The sequence below is a fragment of the Peromyscus leucopus genome, chromosome 15 (genome assembly GCF_004664715.2).
Source record: "Peromyscus leucopus breed LL Stock chromosome 15, UCI_PerLeu_2.1, whole genome shotgun sequence".
In the NCBI taxonomy this organism is placed as follows: Eukaryota; Metazoa; Chordata; class Mammalia; order Rodentia; family Cricetidae; genus Peromyscus; species Peromyscus leucopus.
Window position 1 is genome coordinate 38,979,803 of NC_051076.1, and position 24,735 is coordinate 39,004,537.

Here is a 24,735-nt window from a genome sequence, read left to right on the forward strand (position 1 = left end):
CAGTCTAGTGTATCAGAGATGGTGACCAGGGACAGAATGGAGTGAACAGAGAGCATTAATCTCCATCCAGTGGCTCGATGGGTGTGGGCTATCAGTGAACGGACACGAGCTCACCTACCCACAGAACTGCTCAGTCATGGGACAGAACGGGATAGGGAGCCTGCAAGTAACTGGGAATCCAGCTTTGTCCCTCACAGGACGTCACAGCTTAGCAAATGGCTGAGGATTTCATGTTGGCATGCACAGTGCTGCTCTTCCACTGCCCTGCAGAATGTAGTGGACTGGCAGGAGGTTGTGTTTAGACTGCAGTCAAGGCTCAGCCCTGGCAGTAATAGCCTTAGTGACTGAGAGCATTCACTTAACCTCTGTTCTCCAGATTTGCTGTCCAAATTAGAACAGTTTTGTAAAAATCCTATCTCTGAAGAATGCTTTGCAGAATAAGTTGTAACTGCTAAGGAGCCTTTAGGTCGAAGTAAATATAAATGTGTTTTAGCTATCATTTTTGTTTTAGAATAAAAATCTAAACATATTCACTATCAGCAATAATTTTGAGACTCCAAGTTAATTTTTCCATAGCAGTTTTATTCTGTGTCATTTAGAGTGTTCTCTGTTATATTTCATCCAAGTCCTAGGCATCTAGACACGATTATTCTCATGGACTTGAGCAGCTCCTAGGAAGCAGGAGTTTTACACACTGATGGCCTTTTGTGTCTTCTTTTAGATGAAGATGAATGCACAGCCGGGAATCCCTGCTCCCATACCTGCCACAATGCCATTGGAGCCTATTACTGCTCCTGCCCCAAAGGCCTCACCATAGCTGCCGATGGAAGAACCTGCCAAGGTAGCCTCCAAACTAAATCCGATGACCAAAACAATCTTCCCTAGAAAAAAACATGGTAGGCCAGTCTTCTACCAGTTTCCTCTGCCCACAGCCTTGCAACAAACAGAAAAACCCTTATATATGGTTGAAAAAGTAAGAAAGAGAATACTGGCCAGCCATTGCTTTCATAAAGGCGCCTGGAAATTAGGGATGTCTGGGATACCTCACTGAAGATCCCAGAGAGAACAACTCACTTGTTAAAAGTCGCCTAATTTATAAATAGTCTAATCCAGTGATTGGCCTACAGATACATCACAGCATGCTTAGTAACTTTAAATGACTCAACCAAAAAATTCAAGCTTTCTTATTCTTTGATATTTTCAAATATCTTATGGCTTCTTGTCCCTGCTTGACAGCAAGTTCTCAAGTTAGTTGTTTTTCAGTTCACCTCAATGTGACGGCCCCTTCTGTTGTAGACATTGATGAGTGTGCTTTGGGTGGACATACATGTCATGCTGGTCAGGACTGTGACAACACCATTGGATCCTATCGCTGTGTGGTCCATTGTGGAACAGGCTTCCGAAGAACTTCTGATGGGCTCAGTTGTCAAGGTACAACATGTGTCTGTATGTATGTGCTATGCACACATATGTGTATGTGTACTTACGTATGTGTGGGGGTACAGTTGGCTGTGCACATGTGTGTGGAGCCCAGTGGTTAGCGTTGGGTGTCTTCCTCAGTTGCTCAGCACTTTGTTTACAGAGGCAATGTCTTCCACAAAACTTGAGCTCACTAATTTAGCTGATATATCTGGCTAGCTAGCCCTGAAGATCCTCTATCTCTACCTTCTCAGAACTGGAATTACATGTGAACTGCCACACCCACCCATGCCACACTCACCTGACTTTCATGTGAGTGTGAAGATCCAAACTCCAGTCCTCATGCTTATGGCAAGCCCTTTATCCATCGAGCCAGCCTTCTGATACCAAAGTTTAGACTTTCTGAATCGTTTAAAGGGACAGATGCCATATAAAAGGGAAAGAATTGGGACCTATAAAGCTAATGGGCCTCTGCTCTCTCAGAAGAACTTAAATATGGATAGCCACAGCTTGGATGTTTCAAAACTGGAGTTGTTTGACAAGTTCTTATGGATATATGATATTTCATAGCTGTTTATAATGTTTTTAGCGCAGTAGTTTTGAATACCATTTGCTTATTACCATTTGAGAAGGCAGATCATACAACACAATCTAATAGTATCTGTTCCAAAGTAGAAGACTCAGTGTAGACTAGGATGTTCATTATTATATTATTTTAATAGAGATTTTGTTTTTAAATCAGTGTGAATTTGAAATCAAAATTTAGCAAAAGGGATAGAGAGATGATCCCGCTGTTGAAAATATCTATTGCTCTTTCAGAAGATCTGAGTTTGGTTCCCAGCACCAATGAAGGGCCACTCACAACCTCCCAAAGCCCAGCTCCAGGGGAATCAGATGTTTCTGGCCTCTACATGCATTCACATGCATGTACCACATGCAGACATACACTCATAAACATAATTAAAAATTAAAATAAATCTTTTTCAATTACCAGAAAGTAGAGTTTCACATATTTCCTGACACCCTCTTCACATATCCGAATCCCCTCCACTATCAGCTTCCTGCTGCCTGTGTTGCCTTTGTTTCATTTTGATGAGCCGCATTGAGACACCACCAGAGGCCACCCTGCACATTAGCACTCACTCTCAGTGTTGGACATTCTATGTGTTTGCACAGATTTATACTGGTATGATAGTTTCATGATCCTAAAAACACGCTGATTCCCATGTGTCCATCTCTGTCTCTGCAACCCTGATATATTTAATGTCTCCACAGTGTTTCCTTGTCTCAAATGTATATAACAATGTATGCCAGAATTCTTCAGTCTACAGCCTTGGAGACAGGCTTCTCTTCTTTTGCTTAGTAATTAAGGTCCTTTGTGACTCTTTGCATGGCTTCACAGTACATTTCTTTTAGGGCCAAGTCATATACCACCATATGAATGTTTCACACTTTTTTATTTTTCACCTACTAAATGACACCATGGTTGATTCAAAATTTTGGCAATAACTGACAACACTGATGTCAGGATTTTTCACAGAGTCAAAAAGAGTAGATCCCAAACTAAATAGTAGGAAGAGAAGGGGATGATTCCTCTATACCATCAGCCATTGTGCAGGAACGAGAAAAAATCAAGCTATAAAAAAATCGTGTATAACTTGTATAAAACAATGTGATTAGAAAACAAAGAATAAGTAAAGAAAAAGAAAGTCAATATATAGGTATGCACATAGAAGCAATATGTTATTCATTTCTGGTTGTTAATGGCATTTGCCTTTTCTGGCAAGCAATGTGAAAAGAGATGAGGGCCCATGCAAACAAAGAAAAGGAAAGGCAAGAAATATACCAAGAAGAGAATCTTCAAGTATTTGATTATGTACATGAACTTATATGAGTTAATACACTATGCCTTTCGAGAGCTAAATTAGAAGATCTCAAGTGGAGGGAGTAAGTAAGGGACAGTGACAGTCTCAATTTTTAGAACAAAGAGCCTAAATATGGCAATTGTTCTTTTGAAGGATTTGTATTAGAACAACAGAGAGGAGAAAGGAGATTGAAGTATATACGACCTAGGAGAGGGACGAGGCTTGACTATGCCTAGGACTAAAGAGAAAGATGGACTTCAAACCTACACAAGAGGAGTGATCAACTGATGGGCTACAGTGCCCGTGTTGATGAGAAAAGAGAAGGTGCTCTCTCTCTCTCTCTCTCTCTCTCTCTCTCTCTCTCTCTCTCTCTCTGTCTCTGTCTCTGTCTGTCTGTCTCCCCCCCCCCCGGCACTGAGTAAGGTAGAGAAGGGAAGGTACCAAGGCTTCGCATCCTCCTCCTCCTCCTCTTTACACTGTGAACCAGGTCATGTTGGGACGAGTTTGGCAGTGACCGCAGAGAGGAGAGGAGAGCTGCTGAGGTTGCTAAGTCAGACACAACACGATAGGCTCATCAGGAGAGTAGCAACCAGGGCAGAGAAATAAGGCCACTTGCAACGGACCTTCCAGCTTCCTGTCAGTTTGCTTTGTTTTCTTTTCTTCTATCTTCATTCCAGTCTTTCAACAGAATTCCAGAGCTTAAAATTCCCAGAAACGGGTGGGGGCCACACAATAAAATACTTAAAGCAAGCCAGAATTTAACCAACAGAGTTCTGAACCATTAGTAAACATCTATGTTTAGAAGTATTGGAGGAAGAAGCCCTTTCCGGCAGCTGATTGTATTAATTGTGTAGCAGAGACTACGAGACTGCATGTATCAGGTTAGTCTGGGGTCTTAACCATGATCATCATCAAGATTGGTAAATGATTAAATGTTTGGAATGAATGTCCTCAGCTTTCCTAGCAACATCTACCGAAAGTTTGATCTTATTTGACAGATATTAATGAATGTCAGGAATCCAATCCCTGTCACCAACGCTGCTTCAATGTCATAGGGAGTTTCCAGTGTGGATGTGAAGCTGGCTATCAACTCAAAGGCAGAAAATGCATCGGTAAGATGCTTACTTTGAATTCACAGTGATTATATTGATGTAACTCAGAAAGAGAGAGAGAGAAAGAGAGAGAGAGAGAGAGAGGGAGAGAGAGAGAGAGAGAAAGAGAGAGCTTGTATGCACGTGTGCACAGTCTAGAGGAGGACATCAATGACCTGGCCTGTCACTCTCCAGCTTATTCCTTTGAGACAGCATCTCCCACTGAAACTGAAGTTCACTGTTTTTCAGCTAGACCAGGCAGCCAGCAAGCCCCAGCCATTCTCCTAACTCTACCTTCCTATGGCACTGAGGTTATGGGTTCACATGCAGCCACACCCAGGTTCTTACATGGGTTCTGGAAATTCAAACCCCAATCCTTATGTTTGTGTATCAAGCATTCTTACCCACTGAGCCACCTCTCCAGACTTCTCTAATTTTTCAGTGCTGAATTATCTAAACGTACATGCTTACTTATTCAAGTACCGAGCTATGCCCATGCTTGTAATCTGAACAAAAAGCATAATCAAGTGACATTTTATAGATTCCCTGCTCCATACTTGAATGATAAAACCACTAGGGTCTTACAACATTATATATATATATATATATATATATATATATATATATATATATATTACATTCATATATGTGTGTGCAAATATATGCATATATATGTATACACATTAAGTTTATATATACATGGATAATGTATGTATGTATACACATTAAGTTTATATCATATATAAGTATGGCTACCAACTCTATGAAATAATACTTTCTCATTCTGATTTAAAGTAAAATAAATTAATGTACCTTGTTAGACTTAAGCACTTTTATCATATGCAGCAATTATGTTATACACATGTATATTGATTTATAATTACCTTAAAATCCTAAGGATTATTTTCTCTAGAGAAGTGGAATTAATCATTTACCTCATCTGTATCACCTTTGTTCTTTTGTCGAGATGTGAACGAATGTAGACAGAATGTGTGCAGACTAGACCAACACTGTAAGAACACCCGAGGTGGCTTTAAGTGCATTGATCTTTGTCCAAATGGAATGACCAAGGCTGAAAACGGGACCTGCATTGGTGAGTGCCATGCTCTTTCCCTGACTGAGAACTCTTTAACACCAACAAGCTAAGGAAGGTATCTATTCCAGAATAAGGTGATGACGGAAACTGAGTTAACAAGAAAATCCTTTTCCACTAGTTCCTCTAAGTCCTGGCATGCTTGAGCTTTAGAATCTCAACATCATGGAGTATAAGGAGATGGAAGCCCCTTATGCAGACTTAGGACCATTTGAGCTCCTGTCCATCAAACATTTTTTTACAAAGTTTAATATCTACATAGATTAGCATTAACTCATGCCATTTCTAACTTGAAATTTAGCATATCTGCTTAGAACTTCACAGCAAAGTCAAGAAAAAGCTTATTTATAGACTTATTTAAAATATAATTATTCTAGAACTACTTTAAATATTAAATCAAGGAGAAGAAAACAAATAAATTCTATTTACCTCAACTTTATTCCTTGTCATCTATTCCGTAACAGCTTACAAAGTCACCAGATGTCATCAATTTGCAACTTAGAATATAAAATAAGTTATATTTCTTCTAACTTTATTCTTTGTTTATCTATTCTGTACCAGCCTACATGAACTAGTAGATCTAAAAACTGCAGCAATTAATAAAAACAGAGTGGGTGAGTAAGATAGATCAAGGGCGAGGGTCGAGGGAAAGAGAGCGGAGATCCTAGCTGGATCAAGAAAAGAGAGGGAGAACAAGGAATAGGAGACCATGGTAAATGAAGACCACATGAGAAAAGGAAGAAACAAAGAGCTAAAGAGGCCCACAGAAATACACAAAGATACCCCCACAAAAGACTGCTGGCAATGGTCGAGAGACAGCCGGGACTGACCTACTCTGGTGATGGGATGGCCAAACACCCTAATAGTTGTGCCATAAACCCCATCCAAGGACTGAGGAATCTGGATGCAGACATCCAAGGCTAGGCCCCAGGTGGAGTGCTGGGAGTCTAATTAGTGAGAAAGAGGAGGGTTTATATGAGTGAGAATTGTTGAAACCAAGGTTGGATAAAGCACAGGGACAAATAACCAAATGAATGGAAACACATGAACTATGAACCAAAGGCTGAGGGGCCCCCAACTGGATCAGGCCCTCTGAATAGGTGAGACAGTCAATTGGCTTGATCTGTTTGGGAGGCATCTAGGCAGTGGTACCAGGTCCTGGGCTCATTGCATGAGTTAGCTGTTTGAAACCTGAGACTTATGCAGGGACGCTTGGCTCAATCTGGGAGGAGAGGACTGGACTTGCCTGGACTGAGTCTATCAGGTCACCGATCCCAGTTCTGGGGGAGGCCTTGATCTGGAAGAGGTGGGAATGGGGAGTGGGCTGGGGGGAAGGGGAGGGGGGCAGAAAGGGAGAGAACAAGGGAATCTGTGGCTATTATGTAGAACTGAATAGTATTGTAAAATAAAATTAAATTAAATTAAAAAAAAATAAACGAATCCTTTTAAAAAATTAAAAAAAAAAAAGATAAATCAGCAGGTAAAGACTCCTGTAGCCAAGCCAGACCACTTGAATTCAGTCCCTGGGACCCACACTGTGGAAGGACAGATCTGTCAGACTTCCACGTGTGTGGTGGCATGTGAGTTCCCTCCGCACACACAATAAGTAAATGTAATAATAAATAAAAACAGAGCATTAATTCGGCTTACTCTCCTATCAAAACTAGGTGGGGGGATGAAAACACCATAAAAGATGCAAATAAAATTGAGCAGCGACCAAGACAGCAATCAAGCGATCATATGTAAGACTATCAAAAGCATGGTGGAAGTGAGCACATTTAAATTTAAGTTGACTGGACTGTTAACTTGTGCTGACGGTAGGAAAGGGAAGACAAGAAAGCCCTGTGTTCAGAAGAAATAGCTAGATGTGGAATACTGACCACTTGTTGATAATTGAGGTACATGAAGGGTTTGTATACCTAGGAACTTCTAGGGGCGAGTACTGGACTATCACCTTTCAAACACTTTGTAGCTCTAACACTATGCATATAGCTAACTATTTTCCTTCAGTGGAGTAGCAGCCTGTACTGAGCATCGCATACCTTAGCATCCAGCAGTGTTTGTTTATAGGAATATTGACTCTATAATTAGGTCTAAGATAATTAGAAATGACATGAACTGAAATATCAGAGTAAGAAGGGACAGCAGAAATCTGGCTCAGTGAGAATGTAAATGGAGACATCTATGGCTTCAGTGGAAGGTTACAAAACTACCCAGCTGCAAAAGTAACTTAAAGATGACTCTGATACTAGCAGCCAGGGTTGACTTCGCAGGAGTGCTGTTGCTATAAGAAAGAGAGTAAGGGTAAAAGTGGGCATGCTGCCTATGCAGTGCAGTTCAGAGAGGACGTGGAGATGTCCAGCTGGCAGCTGCAGCTGTGGAACTGGGGGTCAGCAGCCATGTAGCACCATGGCTCCAAATCTGCCTACACAATGACCTTTGGGACAAATAAGAGGGCCAAAGGAATCGAAGTACACAGAAGAAGCAAAATCAAAAACAAAGAACAAAACTCTTCCCACAGTGGGAAGCAAGGGAGTGGGGAGGGCCAGTTAATAGTGGCAGTGCTGAGAGCTGAACCCTGGTTTCCTGACTCCCGAGTCCTAAATCCGAATTTAATATAATCTCAACAACATAGTGAGAAGCATGACCTTTGACAATCAGCAGAATGTGAATTCTAAGTATGATGACTCCAGGTTTGAGGAAATACTGCTTTTTATTGCCTCCCTGTCTGTAGACATCGATGAGTGCAAAGACGGGACCCATCAGTGCAGATATAACCAAATATGTGAGAACATGAGAGGCAGCTACCGGTGTGCATGCCCAAGAGGTTATCGGTCCCAAGGAGTTGGAAGACCTTGTATTGGTAAGTTAACAAAAACCCATCCAGAGTAATTCAACTGCTGGTAGGGTTACGTGGCAATGACATGTATGGTCATGCTCTATTGCTACACCTAGTAGATGTATAAGTAGGCTAGTAAGTTGTAACATAGTCTGGTTACTACCTCAGAGACTTCACATTGAGTTCAATTTATATTGGCATTTCAAGTAATATTATGGCCATTTCCTGAGTGTTTCCTAAGTAATGCATATATATCAAAGTGAACTTCCAATATAACAGCCATGGCAACTTGATTCTCGTGATTATCTTATTACTTCTCTAGGCACATGACATAAATGTTTACATAGATACATTTTATTCAGTACAGAATATATTTATATGTAGTATGAAAATTTAAGCATAAGATATTAAAACCTTAGCACAATTTAGGTGAACTGGTAATTATTACATTGACTACAATATTTAATGTTCACTGTATGCTATTCTCTGAACTAAAAATACCTCATTCAATTCTTCCAATTGCCTATTTGTTTCCATTCTAGTCATAATGCACTATAGAATAAGGCAGATGGTGAGAGATATCTACAGGAAGATAACCATGGGCTGGGAAGATGGGCCAGTGGATATGAGTGCTTGCTCGTGCAAGCCTGGAAAGGTTTTTAGTTTGAATTCCCAGCACCCACACTAAGAAGAAGAAAGAAAAGAAAACCAACTGCACATGGCCTTGTTTGCCTATAACCTCAGTATTAGGGAACAGAAACAGGTGAACACTGGGGGTTCACTGGCCAGCCTAGCCAAAACCATGAACCTAAAAGTTTTCAGGCAATATGGCAGAGAGTGATAGAGGTAGACACTTTATCCCTGCCCCCTGTCTTTCACGTGTGGGTACACACGCACACACAGAGTAACCATGTACTTTTAAAAAAATTGTGTACCTATAGTCAAGAAGCTGAACTATTAAGTCATTCATCATCAGACTATTTAAGTGAAGTAAAAAAAAACTATATGGACTTTTAAATAATGGGATTTTGATATATGCTTTAGGGTCTTATAATCTGTTTTTAAAATTGGTTGTCTTGTTTGTCTATTAAACAATTTATAGTGATTAGTTCTGTTTTATATTACTCCTAGCATAGTACTTTGCATATAGCAAATGTTCATGCCAGCACCATTTTTATAAGCTATTATATTAATAGGATAAATGTGTAACACATCATTTTATTCTTCTATTTAGATATTATAGCTTATATTCTATAACATGCAATGCCTGTCTAGATCTTGTCACTGAATTTCTTGAACAGCCGTTACAGTGATGTATGGAGTGGAATGTTAGTTTGTTCTGGACATGGATCGGTAGTTGTATATCTAACATTCTTCTGAGGAATAAAGAAAGGTCATTTCCCTGAAGAGTTTAAAATGTTCATTTTAATTTTTGCTTTCCAGAATAGGTTTTAAAACAAATTATTACTTTTGTTTTCAACTTTTTCTAATGTTTTCCTGCCACTGTAGTGATGGATTAAAGGATTTCATTTTGATCCCTGATTTTCATGTGGTTTTTCAACTTGCAGAATGAGTTGCCAAGAAACACTTTATTTGTTGACATATAAGAAAAAAGAAAAACAACATTATAAAATTCTCCAAGCTATGATGAGCTTTTGTCTCAGTAAAACGTGATTCTGTGTCTTTGTTCCCTTGATATCTAGGAAGAAAATGAGCTTGGCTTAACTATTAAGTCAAAATTAATAATTCAAAACAGAAAAGCTGCAAGCTTGTAGTTATGTATCCATGCATCTGGGAGTTTTAACTGTAGGGAGACCGGATGCACTAGTAGAGATGACTGACTGCAGACTCCACATACAATTTCAGCCCTCTGAGGACCAACAGAATTGCCATTCCTTCCACTTTTAAATCCAGGTTTCTCTGTCCTCAAGGCACAGTTCACTATAGGACACTTTTTGTTTCTACTGTTAGTGACCAGACTTGACCCCAGGCATCCATACTCACTGCTTCTTTATTTCAAGCAGAGTTTATTGAGCACATTATTTGTTCTGAGTGATGTTCTCAGTTGTGGGAAATTAACTCTAAACACTGTAGAGCAGGTCTCTGCCCTCATGGGGTTTACCTTCCATGGGGAGAAAGGTACTTCCAGGATAAATAGGAGTACAAATTCAGATGGTGATTAACAGTCTAAGAACACCAAACAGGGCTAGCGGGAGGATGATGCAGGCCAGGGTGAGCAGCACCACTCCAGAGAGTGGGGTGAAGGGGCAGCCAGTGTGTGGAGGTTCAAACAAGCACTAAAGAGAAACAGACCACAGCCGGGCAGATGGGTCCACACCGGCCGTGCTCAGAGATGGACACAGGGCCAGCTATTGGAGCACAGCTGGGCAGAAGACAGAGGTCAGAGCAAAGAGCTTATATCTTCTCCAAACTGTGTAATGGGAAGACAAGGAGAGGTGCGGTGTGAGGCAATTTTGTTTGGCAAGGAGCCCTGCTGCCGCTGGGTAGGGAATATAGTTATGAAGGCCGTGATCAGTGTGGAAAGACGAAGCTCACTTACATAAGAAAATAATAAATGAGCATACAGATCTTTATAGATTCATAAACACTGGATCTAAACACGTGAGTGTTTCCCACAGTGCGAACCAACCAGGAGAGCTAGAAATACATCTGAGGAATCTGTGAGTCAAAAGAGGAAAAGGAAAGGCTGGAGAGATGGCTCAGCAGTTACGAGGCTTCCAGAGGAGCCAAGTTCAGTTCCCAGCACCCACAGCAAGCAGCTAGCAAACGCCTGCAACTCCACCTCCAGGGGACCTAGACTCTCTGCTGGCCTCTGAGGGCGCCCACAAACACACAGAAGAAACACACACATACACATGAGAAAAAAAATTAAGAATAAAATATATCTTTTTAAAAAGAGAAAAAAATTTGATATATGCATATATCATTTTATTAGGACATACACAGAGACATTTAAATAATTTTTGTTTTATTATAAATTACATTAATTTGGGTTCCATGCTTTTTTTTTTTGTATCTTTACTCTCAAAGGAAGGTGAAACATTTTTAATATTGTAGCATGTCCCTGACCAGTTTAATTCAGAAAGCTGAGTGTGGGGATTATAGTATTTCCATAGTTAAATCCATTGCTGTATTGCTAGCCTAAAATAAGATGAAATACATAAATGGCAATCTTGCATACTGCATATAAAGACGTGTGTTGGCGTAGCCCAAAGTGATGCACATCCGAGCTTGGTGTTACCTTGAAGGCAAGGGGACAAGGCTGTAATATCTCATTGGGTCTTACAGCTATAACAGTAAAAGAAAGAGAAGATGGATGCCCGGAACTAGTGTCCAGCTTCCCAGGGCACCTGCTGGAGTATGGATGTCTAAATAAAATGTGCACCTATGAAACAAAACAGTGCATAGGAAGAGGCACGGATTTTTTCTAAGTATTCATAACTAGGTGATTAGCCTTGGCACCATTGTTGAGAATAATACAATGTCTTTAGTTTGTTTCACAGACTGATTGTTTTGTGTGTATATATGCTTTTTTCTCTCTCTCTCTCTTTTATGGATCATGGCACACGCGCAGACATTAATGAATGTGAGCAAGCACCTAAACCTTGTGCACATCAGTGCTCCAACACCCCCGGCAGCTTCAAGTGTGTCTGTCCACCAGGACAACATTTGTTAGGGGATGGGAAATCTTGCGCTGGATTGGAGAGGCTGTCGAGTTATGGCACTCAATACAGTAGCTATAACCATGCCCGGTTCTCCCCTGTGAGAAGTGAATATCAACCTCGGCAGCCTTACAGACAGCACTCACAACTCTACAGCTCCTACTCAGAGTATAGAAACAGCAGAGCATCTTTCTCCAGGACTAGAAGGACTATTAGGAAAAGTTGCCCTGAAGGCTCTGAGGCAAACCATGACACATGTGTAGGTAAATGTCAGCCATATTGCGTTTCCTTTCTGTGAGCTCACTTCTTGTCCAGAGTCTAAGCATGTCTATAGCACCTGTGTTCGGTGCACTGAACTCTATCTCATCTCAAGTCTGGACTGACTCAAAGTTTTAAGACATATGTGCCGGCACCTGAGAGACTACAAACTTTATCTAAATAAACGATGTATTTGCATGTGTGCATTCTGATAATCTTTTGTGTTATATTAAGTTTCTCTTTCTGATTATTCTTGAAAAGTGTTACTGGATTAAATCCTATGTAGACATAAACGTCAGTGTGGTCCATAATGTGAGTTTTTAGGAAGATACTCATATTGTCACATAATATGAAGTGATCAGATCGTGGTTTGTATGATGCAAAATTGGTGGCTTAGAAATGAGAGTGTTAGTGACTCAGACAGCTGTTCTATATAACAACCAACATCCGGATGTTGGCTGTTGTCCCTAGTTTCACCATGGAATTTCTCAGTTAGATTATTTTCTATGTTTATGAATAGAAAGATAATGTGATCCAGAGCAAGATTTGTTTGCGTTGCTCCAAAATATGTGTGCTTAGTATCTTTATCTAAACTCAAAAGCCAGTAACTCAATTTTACAAACATTAACTGTAATTTCCCCTAGAAAATCTGAGACCTTATTTTCAGCCAAGTTGTAAATATTCCCCTTGCCATATATTTAACTCAGCTTTCGGTAGGTATCCAGTTTGTATGTCAATGAGCTAGGCATCAAGAATTAGCAAATAGCAATTGGCCCCACTAGCTTGTCAGATGACTAAAGAAAGCCAACAGGAAAAGAGGGAAACAAGGGAGAAATCCTGTAAAAATTCAGACTGTTGGACCAGACCATTCATCCTTACAGCTCTCTTTAGGTGTTCTACACTTTGCTTATCCTTAGTGGCATGCACTTTCTATTTAAACTTTCTTAGTGTTTTAAGGATTTCTTCTCCTTCTGATTTGTTTTTTATTATTATTATTTCATCTTTTTTTTTCACTCTTCTCCATCCTGTTATCTTTTCTGACATGTTTCCTTGGTCAACTTCAGGTGAACCCAGATTGTCCTATTGCCTGGGTTTAGTTATATCCTCCAGACCCTCTGAAAATTTGAGCTTCATACTTTGTTATTGCATTCATATTTTTTCCAGTGTTTTTCTTTCTAGTTATCCTGGTGTACTTAAAATTTGTTTTTATGGTTATGTGAACTTTGTTCTGTGATGAGCTTTCCAGAACTATAGACACAGTCAATGGCATATGCTCAAACTTTAATCCATTTATTAACAATGCCCTACATTTGGTCCAATGTGGAAAATACCCCACAGCCACTGATTCTCTGCATTTCACATCATTCTGAGTGATTGGCAGCCCTCCATGCCTACAGTTTTGATCTGACTCTTCACTAGTCAAAACGTTTCACTCTTCATACTGTCTTTCCAAATGTCTTCGGAACAGTTATTCTTACTGGTGGGACTCTGTCGCCAGCCACCATCCCACTTTTTCTTCATTTTGGACAAACTCTTTTTTTTCTGTTCTATTTTTATTCTCTTTCCTCAAAATTGTTGCTCCTGCTCATGCTGTAAATAAACTAAACCACGCCCTCACATTGTGTACCGACTAATTGCTGTGCTCTAACACCTGAAGGTAAAGAGTAGTTTTAGAAAGGTTCTCATATTAACAACCCAGCTCCCTCCTTCCCATCATGGCCTGTAGCTGCAGCTCCTTCATATAGAGTCTATCATCCCAACTCCCTCCTTCCCATCATTGCCTGTAGCTGCAGCTCCTTCATATAGAGTCTATCAGCCCAACTCCCTCCTTCCCATCATTGCCTGTAGCAGCAGCTCCATCATATAGAGTCTAGTAACCCAACTTCCTCCTTCCCATCATTGCCTATAGCAGCAGCTCCATCATATAGAGTCTAGTAACCCAACTCTCTCCTTCCCATCATGGCCTGTAGCTGCAGCTCCTTCATATAGAGTCTATCAGCCCAATTCCCTCCTTTCCATCATGGCCTGTAGCTGCAGCTCCTTCATACTGAGTCTAGTAAAGTTTTTCTTTCTTAATGTTTGTATTATACCAGTACTGTGTGCATCAAAATTATCTCCCTTTGATAGGCACACATTGTTCAGGACTGTTTCAGAATGAATGTATCAGTCATGTAAAATCTAAAGTAAGCTTTTATAACTCAATAACCTATGGATCTTTCTACTTATTGAGGAGACAATGAGGAGGCTTGGATATTTCCTAAAATATGGTGAACATTTTATTGGGGCTAATAAAGATATTCACACTGGGGTTGCAGACAGCTCTGGAATCATCTAACAAAAGCAACTTACAACAAACAAAGACTGCCCTTAATTAACCATCTGGGACAGACAAGTCACAAAAGGATTAAATTGACACTGTGGAATCCTGTGAGATTTGAGCAAATTTTAGTTTTTAAACAGTTGATCCCAGGGCTTAACAGAAATAATGAACTTTGTTTCAGTTCTGAAAGCAGAAGTCACACTTGGCCATTTTAAAATTCATATGTTGTGAAGCTCCATGTTAATGACTTGCAGTTCAAAGACATTTGAAATTCTGTTGTTGTTTTAGATTAAAGCAAATATTTAAAGAGGAAAGACAAAAATAACTCACACAAATTATGAAATGAATACTTTGGTTAGCTAAAATGATGCATAAACATGGGAAGTGAATATTTGCTGAATATGTATCATTAACAGATTTTGAATCATTGCAATTATATTTTTAACATGTGCAAAGCACACAACAAGAACAGATCCAGTTGCTCTGAGACATCTCCCAGGCCTCACTTTGTCTTTTCTTTATTTCTACACTTCTGCATTCCTGTTCCTACTTCTTGCCATATTCTTCAGTGTTCCATTGGTTAGTGTACACTCAGGGACCATGAAAGAGATGATCCACCCAAACCACAACTGGAATACAAAAACAATTGTTGAATTTGGATTATCATCTACTTTCACTGTACTTTTAATGTGTGTGTGATATTTTTTCAATTTAATGATAGCTGGCACCTCCCTTGTGATTTATAAAATGTTTTCCCATTTATTGCAGTGCATGAATCTTCCAACAAACCCAATGACGCAGAATAGGTGGTCTCATGTTTCCTTCTGGCAGAAGAATTGACTGAGATCTTTGAGACGTTAAAGGGGTGGCCCAGCTTAGCACAGCTGTAGACATGTGTTTACCACTAGCACTTTGCCATTATATAAAGAGATTGAGAAGTATTTCTCACAAATATGGAAACATTTCCACCTGAAAATAGCTGCATATGGAAAAGCTATGTATAGAAGTTGTAGGGAGAAGATGCAGAGAGACTGACATCTAAAGTTTACATGAAAAAAACCAGGAGCTAGAGAGATGGTTATGAGTACTGGCTGCCCTTCCAAAGGAGCTGGATTTGATTCCCAGCGTCCACAAGGCAGCTTGCAACAGTTTGTAACTCCTGTCTCAGGGGACCCAATACCCTCTTCTGGCCTCCATATACAGTGCACAGTCATGATACACAAACAAACATGTAGACAAAACACTCATGCATACAAAATAATCATTTTAAAATGGATAGCTCTTTTTCCATTTAATATAAAAAGAAACCTCCAGGCAAATTTTACCTTTCTAGCACAAAGTCAGTTCTTTGGTGGTTTAGGATCCTATACAAATCTGTCACCCCTGTCATTTTAATGCAATTTAGCACCACATAGAAAAAATGGCAAAGTTGAGCCTTCAGCTCATATATGTGCATAAAAGATGATAAAGAAATGTTCGTACATTATAACATAGTGTGGTGTATATTGTAACGAAGTTAATATTTATTTCACTAAAAACAGACTTTGATGTATAATATCTCTAAGCACTTTTAAGAGCATAAATGTAAAATTAGCAGGAAATGTATCTTATGTCAGCCACTGGTATTGATGGCTCTGTCACAGATTCTGCTTACATTTGGCATGATCGGACACTCTGCTTTCTTTCTGAACAGATATTGATGAATGTCAAAACAGAGATACTTGCCAACATGAGTGTAAAAACACCATTGGAAGCTACCAGTGTGTCTGTCCGCCAGGCTATCGACTCATGCTCAACGGGAAAACATGCCAAGGTGAGAAGAGGCTGGAATGTTCATTGCTCCAGTGTGACATTAAAAACAATGTGGAAAACATGAGACGATTTTGTGAATAATTATCACAAAACCCCTGGCTGCTCCTCTTCTTTCATACTCGTTGGTCAGATGTGTAGCTAAACAATACTTTTGCAAGTGGGAAAAGCAAGAGGGAGGTGGCTCAGTGAAGGAAAATAATGGGGGCACATACTTGGTGGTCTTTGAAGAATCATTAACACCGTTCATATTCGAGAACTTTCCCACTTAAAGGGAACACATCTTTAAAAAATTTAACTTTTTCACCAGTTAACTAGGGTGGCAGGGAAAATGAGAGGAATAATTAGTATACTGACTACAATGTGAGGGGCCACTCTATTTTCTCCCATTAGATTTATTTCTAGGGTTGTCCGTGGTGAAATGGCAATAATCTCGTCATTCTTTGACCCTACAAATGAAGACTCACAATCATATACTAGTTCTACTGGAGGTAAAGGATGAAAACACATGACTTGGTAGTCATTCCCTTTAGGAGCTTACATTCTAATGCAAACAAATGTAAATAAATCAAAATACTAATTTACAGGTTCCATAGTGAGGTTGAGCGCAAAGCAGAGTGAAAATGGGAAGGAAAAATACCAGTCGCCACTTTTCCCTGTTTTGTGTGAAAAACATGAAAAGAGAATGGCACTTTCATGATGTATTATACTGCAAAATATACTTAGATTAAAAAGAAATAGCCCATTTATCTCTTCTGAGAATCTCCCTCAATTTTATGAACAAAATCTAAGCATGATGTATGTCTCTGATTTTTTTAACTTCTGTCATATCAAACTAGATCCTTTTGAAAAGTACACCTATAAACTCTTTAAGAGAGTATTTTATCAGTAGCAATAAAATTGAGATTAAATTTTCCCTTTTTTGACTCCACAAAAGACTTGCTTGAAATGCAGTTTGTAGATGTGGCCTGGAAACCAAGACCTGTAGCCAGAATGGCTTTACCTCATGTACCAAGAGGCATCCCCTTCCCTACTCTTCACACTGTCTGAGGTTCCCCATTTAGGACGCTGGGGCTGGAGAAGTCTGAACCCATCCATCAATCACTGCACTTTATCAGGAATACACTTTACACAAATAACTTGAGTCAGCAGCATCCGTGGGGTTTCCAGTCATGTACACAAATAAAACTACTACCTAGGGTAACTATGTGAACCCCCCATATCCGAGTGTAGTCAAGACCAAACCTCAGAGTGTATATTCTCCCATGGCCTTTCATCTTTCCTACGGTGCTGTGACCACTGCAGGCAGTACACCCAGGAGCAGGGGGTTTAAGCGCTGACTCTCCATGCTCTGGAACTGACTCAGGCCAGGCATCTTTCTGAAAGAACACCAGTGTCACTAGGTTTGGTGGCAAATGCTTTTTCATCCCAGTCCTCTATAGGCAAAGGCAGGCAGATCACTGTGAGTTTGGACCAGCCAGGACTGCATCATGAGACTCTGTCTCAAACTTAAAAAAAAAAAAGAAGAAGAAGCACCAATGCCCAAACTACCACTATCCTTCCTACAGATCTCTCGGGCACCAAAGGACTCAGGGCAAATACCAAAGCATTTAGAATTATCAACTGAACCACAAAATCCCTTAAGCAAAGTTAAAGGGTTATATGATATGCTCATTAGAGAGATTTTTCTTCTTTTCTAAATCTTGCCATTTTTTTTAATTGCCCTCATTTAGCTCAAAACATTTTTCAGTTTGCATTTGAGCTACAGAGTGGAAAATGCTGTGAGCAAATCAGAAACAGGTGTCATGGAAGCGTTTGCAATTTAAACGGGTTACATACTTTTGTGGTTTTAAAAGGCCATGAGAGAAAACATTTCTGCCTTTTAAAGAATTTCTTACTCTAAAGAATAACTGGGAGTCTCTTTAGAGCTTTAGAAAGTGTTGGAGGCATTCACAAGCAGCAAGAGGCTGGTTTTCATGGGGGTGATTTTTTTTCTTTTAATGCTATGGCCTTGTCAGAAGGAAATTACAGTGGACAGTGTCAGAGGGGACAAAGACAGAGAAGTCTGTCAAAAGTGCAAGTCATCAGCTATAAAATTAAAAAACACAAAAAGTGTGACCAGTCAAGATTTGAGGAACAGTGAGGAGAAACTAAAAAAAACCTCAGCCTGATTTTATGCACCACAAATATTAAATAAAAAAGAAAACTCAAATAGGCTTTCATACATGACAAACAAAGCTTTGTTGGAAAACTATTGATAAAAGCATATGCTTTTTAGAAGAAAAATTTAATGTTATAATGACACTGAATTTGAAAGGAGTTCTGTCTTCTATGCTTTTTAAGAAATAGTGCATGATTACCAAGAGTCCAGGTTACTCATACTTTCTATAATATAGATGTATATTTAGCCTTGATTATTTTTAAAGTATCTGGAAGCAATTGCCTAAATGAATCATATTTTCTAGTGTTGTTGATATGAAATCTTTCCAGCTCACGTTGTCATTCTTTTCTTGTAAGAGAGATGATTATATTATTGCCTCCACTTCAATTTCTCCTGTAATATTCTTATGGTGTTTATTAGATATCACCACCTGGTCCATTATAGAAGACAAGAGTATTATTCTTCTAATTTTTCTTTGAGACAAAGTCTCATTGTGTGGCACTGGCTGGCCTGGAACTCACAGAGGTCCCTCTGCCTCTGCCTCCCGAGTGCTGGGATTACATGGGTATGCCATCATGCTCTGCCTTATTTCTCTATTTTTATTTGTCCTTTTTGTTGTTGTTTTTGTTTTGCCTTCCTTTTTTAAGAACAGTGAGTAGACCACAGATAAAGGAGGGTCACCTGCCTAATAGCATAGTACTTACAAAGATTCCTATGGAAAGCAGACATTATTACAGACTAAAGACAGATGTTTTTTCCTCAACACAGACTATAGTTCTGCAGGCCAATAAACACTTCTCACATTTGCTTGAAGCATCCAAATACCTCTGTAAAATACAAACATTTATGAGGCGATATTAACTATTGACTGGTTAGACTGAATATATAATGTGGGAAAAATATGAATAATTCTTGTGTTTAGGAAATAATTCAATGTTTTTTTTATATTTTTATTAATTTTAGTGTAGAAAATAATGGATTTCACTATGGTGTTTTCATGAAAGTATATCATTGCACCTTGCTCATATTTTCCCGTCAATGTTTGCCTCACCTCTCTTCCCTTTCCTTCACTGATCCCCCCTCAATAGTCCCTCAGCTTTCATGTCAAACATATGTATTTACAGGTTCTTGTGCGTCTTTCTAGACCCATCCTAAAGCAATGAAACTCGAGGATACTAACAGCTCTTATCACACACACACACACACACACACACACACACACACACACACACACACACTGCCCCCATAACACAATTCTTATGGCTGCCACAGGCTACTGGTCTCCATGCTTCTGCATCAGATCAGTATACAAAGTTAGAGACAAAGGGAAATTTTGAAGTTGGGAGTGGGGGAAGCCTAACTGAATTTCTTTCACATTCTCCTCAAAGTCTTTTTACTTTATCTTTAAGACAACCTCAATTTGTCAAAGAGATATAGCATATTCATGGGATTAAAAAAAACATAATTAAAAATTGACTCACAGATAATAGACATGACTACTGAAATAGAAGTGTGTTTCACACTCTAATTCATTTATTTATTTATTTATTTATTTATTTATTTATTTATTTATTTATTTATTTATTTTTGGTTTTTTGAGAACAGGCTTCTCTGTGTAGCTTTGGCACCTTTCCTAGAACTCACTCTGTAGCCCAGGCTGGCCTTGAAACTCACAGAGATCCGCCTGCCTCTGCCTCCCAAGTGCTGGGATTAAAGGCGTGCGCCACCACCGCCACTCTTGATTCTTTATTGTAAGAAAACTGGTTGTAAAAAAAGAACATATTTTTGTTCTAGGATTCATTCAGCCTTTCTCTGGAAAGTAAATGAAGGTTATGGAAGAAACCCTCCAGACCATGAAGTTCTCAGGCAGATTGTTGTGGGCAGGGTAAACTTGTGGGAAATGATGAAATTGGTTACCTGAAATACTGGTGGAAATCCTTCATGTATCTCCAGGCAGGTTCAGATCGCCACAGTGAGAAGATTAAGCAAAATAATAACTTTAGGATCTCAAAAATACCTCAAAGTATTTATTGGATTTTTGTGGATGCTTATTCAGAAATCTCTCTCAACCCTAGGCCACACACCTCTCATCCTCTGGTGCTCAATTACAAACCCAGCATTAAGAATTATGGCACAAAAACCTTTTCAGAAAGCTTGAAAGTTTCCTTCAGTTCTGTGTTACTTTAAAATTATTTTATTACATCAGTGTTTCCATTTAATAACTCCATGAGGAAACCACAAAGAAAACAATGTCTGTTACTTGCCTGTTTCTGCCGTTTTTTCCCATTGCTCCAGGAAGCATTCCCATCCCACACTGCTGGGGGTGGACTCTGCTGCCAGAGCAAGTCAGTTCTGTTCCATTTGATAAAACTTGGACTGTGGGGGCCGTTTATTTAATCTTGAGGTTTTCTTTCTATAATTTATCTCTCTCTTCAAGAGCTAACTTACCTAACAGTGTCCTGTGGGTTTACCACATGAATCCTTTCATTTTTACTGTCTTCATTCCCTCTCTATAATTTGAACTTCTAGTACAAGAATTGCTCATACTATAAAAAGATTCTTCACTTTGCAAAGTATTCACATGCCCCTCCCCCCTTTTTTTGCTTGGTCAACGTGCATTTAAAATATTATTTGCTTGACAAACTCGTGTATATTCTGCTTTTCAAATGGAAGAGGCACATGAGTGCTCTTAAAAGCTACGCTCTTACTTTTGCAGCTCTTATTTTCCTTTGACTTTTAATATATATTAGAGAAACATGACCTCAGAACAATCAGGAAAATAAATAGACTGGGAATCACACTCCCCAATTTGTGGCTGAAGTTTAGATATGAGAAATAAGCTCACTGGAGGACTAAGGTATGAGAACTGCCTCTATATCCCAGTGAAATACTAATGACTGCTACGATAGCCCTTCTTGACCCCAACTAATGATGCCTTGTATCCTTGTGTGGTCCCTAGACGTAGATGAGTGCCTGGAGCAGAACGTGCGTTGTGGGCCGAATCGCATGTGTTTCAACATGAGAGGAAGCTACCAGTGTATTGACACACCCTGTCCGCCCAACTACCAGCGGGATCCTGTTTTGGGGTATGCTTCACCTTCCTATTCCAGACATGCTCCTGGAAACCCTCTGTTTATCCACAGTCATGTTGAACTCATAGGAAATCAGTGACCGTGAGGGAAAGCAGGCTGACCATGTGTTCCTTCTTCTATAAATGCACAAGAGATGAACTCATTACGCAGCTTCCCCTGCAAACCAAACCGTCATCTGTGATTGCCCAGCCTTCCTGGATGAGGCTTTCCACCATGGAGTCACAGTGTGGGGTCCAGGGCTCTCCCACAACAGCAAACATTTTGTGGGGTGCAGAGCCTGCCTTTTTGAAAATTCCCTACTTGTATTTGTACTGCCTCAAGCTGGTAAGAACTGTCACCAGGTAGACTGGTCAAAGGCGTACCTTTTCTGTTGCTATGGTGACTCACCATGCAGCAAGAGAAGGAGAGAGACAAGGGTGAGTCACTAGTCTGCCCATTGATGATTTCGTCCTTACATTTCCTGGTGTCTGATCATCTTCTTGGAAACTTCAAAGCAAGGGATAATGTTCATCGTAGACAGTCTCTGCCCCTTGCCAAATACTCACTGGAGCTCATACTTTTTTTCCTCCTAGTAATGCCTCAAGTTACTGTAGCATGCTTGTGTGTGTGTTGCCTAGAACCCTCCATAAACCTGTTTGTGATTAATAGGAATGGAAAAAGAAAGAGAGAATTAAAAAATATAGAGATTTACAATGTATCTAAAAAATGCTATGACTAAAGAGTGTGTTTTCATGAAATAGTCCTTTGTGAGGTTTTTTTCCTCTAGATTTCTAGAAAAAAAAAAAAGTCGTTATGACTCAGCATGAGTTCTAAAAGGGGAAATCATTCTAATATAAAATAATATGAAACAAAAATTGAAAAGGAAGTCACCCTCCCCTAGGAATCCTAAGTGACCTTTAATTGTTCTGAGAAAAAGGAACCAAATAACTATACATCCTATTTCAATAACCTCCAACCAGCATTAGGATAAATGTTATGATGTAACTTATGGTCTTGTCTCAAGAAGCACTTGTTTCCAAAATACATCTAATGCTTTTTTGTTTGTGAAACTGACTTTTTACTTTAAGGTCAGTGCTCTTGGGACTGTGTTGGAGCTATGGTAGAGCATGTACTTAGTGTACACAAGGCCCTCATCTAATCCCAGCACCCCACCAAAAAAGAACTAAAGTATTCTTGCTTACTTCAGAAACTCTTCTGGTTTTAGTAGAGCAGGGATATTGATACTTAACTATAGAGCATGCTAGTCTCTTAGCTACCCGGCATCTCTTTTGAGTTAGTGATCTAGGACATGGGAGAGCCACATTTTGTAAGTAAACAAATTCCTGAGAGTCACCATGGATCGAGATCACCTATGTCATATCTTATCCTGCTCCAAGGTATATAACCATTTACTTAAATGTGTGTCTCATTTATTTTCTAACCTTAGGTTCTGTCTCAAGAACTGCCCACCCAATGACTTGGAATGTACCTTGAGCCCATATGCCTTGGAATATAAACTTGTCTCTCTCCCATTTGGAATAGCTGCCAATCAAGATTTAATCCGGCTGGTTGCATACACAGAGGATGGAGTGATGCATCCCAGGACAACTTTCCTCATGGTAGATGAGGAACCAGCTGTTCCTTTTGCCTTAAGGGATGAAAACCTGAAAGGGGTAGTGTACACTACCCGTCCACTACGAGAAGCAGAGACCTATCGCATGAAGGTTCGAGCTTTATCCTACAGTGCCAATGGGACCATTGAGTATCAGACCACATTCATAGTTTATATATCTGTGTCTGCCTACCCATACTAGGAAGTACTCCAGAACCTAGTCCAAATATTTCAACCTCGTTAATCATGGCAATCAAGGAGCCCTACAGTTTACTATCTCTTGAACAGTTGCAATCTCAGCAACTTGAAAATGGTGCTGTACTCTGTTATCTGCATGTTCCTTAGTACTGCTGAGGTATCTGTATGATCCCACTACAGTCGTGTATCTTCCAGTAAGGTCTAGTGGAGTCCTTCGTTATTTTCTTTATTTATTACACTGGAGCAGTTACTTACCAAAGATTATTCTGATCATGTAACAGGACCCAGCAGTGATGTTGTGTATAGCATAATAGCTAAGATCATTCTCTTGGAAACAATATTTAAAAAGTAATTCAAATAGATTTCTGAGCATTTGGCTATTCTTAGAAGCATAAAACCAGTTTTTATGTGTTTTGATAAAAGCTTATGGCATAATATAAGATTTTTAAAATATTGATATAAGACTTCTATATCTCCTTTCAAGTTTTTTTCAATTTTAAGAATTAAAAAAGAGAGAGAGAGAAACACCACTATTTCTGAAGTATAGTGCAGATATAAGTTTGTTTGATCCTACATGGAACTTACCATGATTAAATACTCAAGATATATTCCCAGTGATTTTGTGAAATTTATCTGAACCTCTTACTATGTTATCAGAAAGTTACTTCCCCTTTAGACAATCACCCATACCATGGGTCTTTGACATTTTGATATACACTTTTATTCACTCAGCTCCATAACTTTTACATTCCATATTTTTTATTTTAAGACATATCAATAGAAGAGATTTCTTGATTATTTGTAATCATATATGTTCAAGTTAACATGTTAAACGTCAATACACTGTACATGGTGATAACAGACTCTGTAAGCAATTGTCAAGATGTATTCTATTTTTATGAAGTGTATATATTACCTTAGTGTGTATTTTCTATATAATATCTTTATGGACTCTTTTATAAAATTATTTTATAAGAAAATTACAGTAAAATCAGCCTAAATAAAGTTTTCACCTCTTTTTCTTAAGAACCTAAGATGTGCTTCCTTATAGATTGTATTGGGATCTTCTCTGTGGCTGTGATAAAAATAGTTGGGAGAAAAGAAGTTGAGGGAGAAAGGGCTCATTTTAGCTTATAGTTCTACAAGAAGAAAGCCCATAATGGCAAGGAAGATATGCCAACAGCAGGGGAAAGCAGGGAAGCCAGTTGATCACATTGCATTCACACTCAGGAAGCAGAGAGAGAACAAGCTGGACCAGATCATAAAACCTCAAAGCCCTCCTTGGTGACAGGTGCCACCAAGGGTTCTAGGGGTGT

The 24,735-nt window shown here is 39.3% G+C and overlaps 1 protein-coding gene across 2 annotated transcripts in view; it reads left to right on the forward strand.

Annotated features, from left to right (window-relative positions):
- The window catches only part of Hmcn1 (hemicentin 1), a 442,116-nt gene extending 417,671 nt beyond the window's left edge, over nt 1-24,445 (forward strand). Inside the window, exons 99-107 of one of the 2 annotated variants that reach the window (XM_028874743.2) lie at nt 722-841; nt 1,297-1,431; nt 4,283-4,396; nt 5,343-5,468; nt 8,203-8,331; nt 11,903-12,253; nt 16,262-16,381; nt 21,498-21,624; nt 23,057-24,445. In XM_028874743.2, coding sequence (XP_028730576.1) covers nt 722-841; nt 1,297-1,431; nt 4,283-4,396; nt 5,343-5,468; nt 8,203-8,331; nt 11,903-12,253; nt 16,262-16,381; nt 21,498-21,624; nt 23,057-23,423 — 1,589 coding nt within the window. In that variant the 3' untranslated portion in view covers nt 23,424-24,445. The remainder of the gene's footprint in view (nt 1-721; nt 842-1,296; nt 1,432-4,282; nt 4,397-5,342; nt 5,469-8,202; nt 8,332-11,902; nt 12,254-16,261; nt 16,382-21,497; nt 21,625-23,056) is intronic. The other variant, XM_037211335.1, reaches the window with a different exon arrangement.
- The last annotated feature ends 290 nt before the right edge of the window (nt 24,446-24,735 follow it).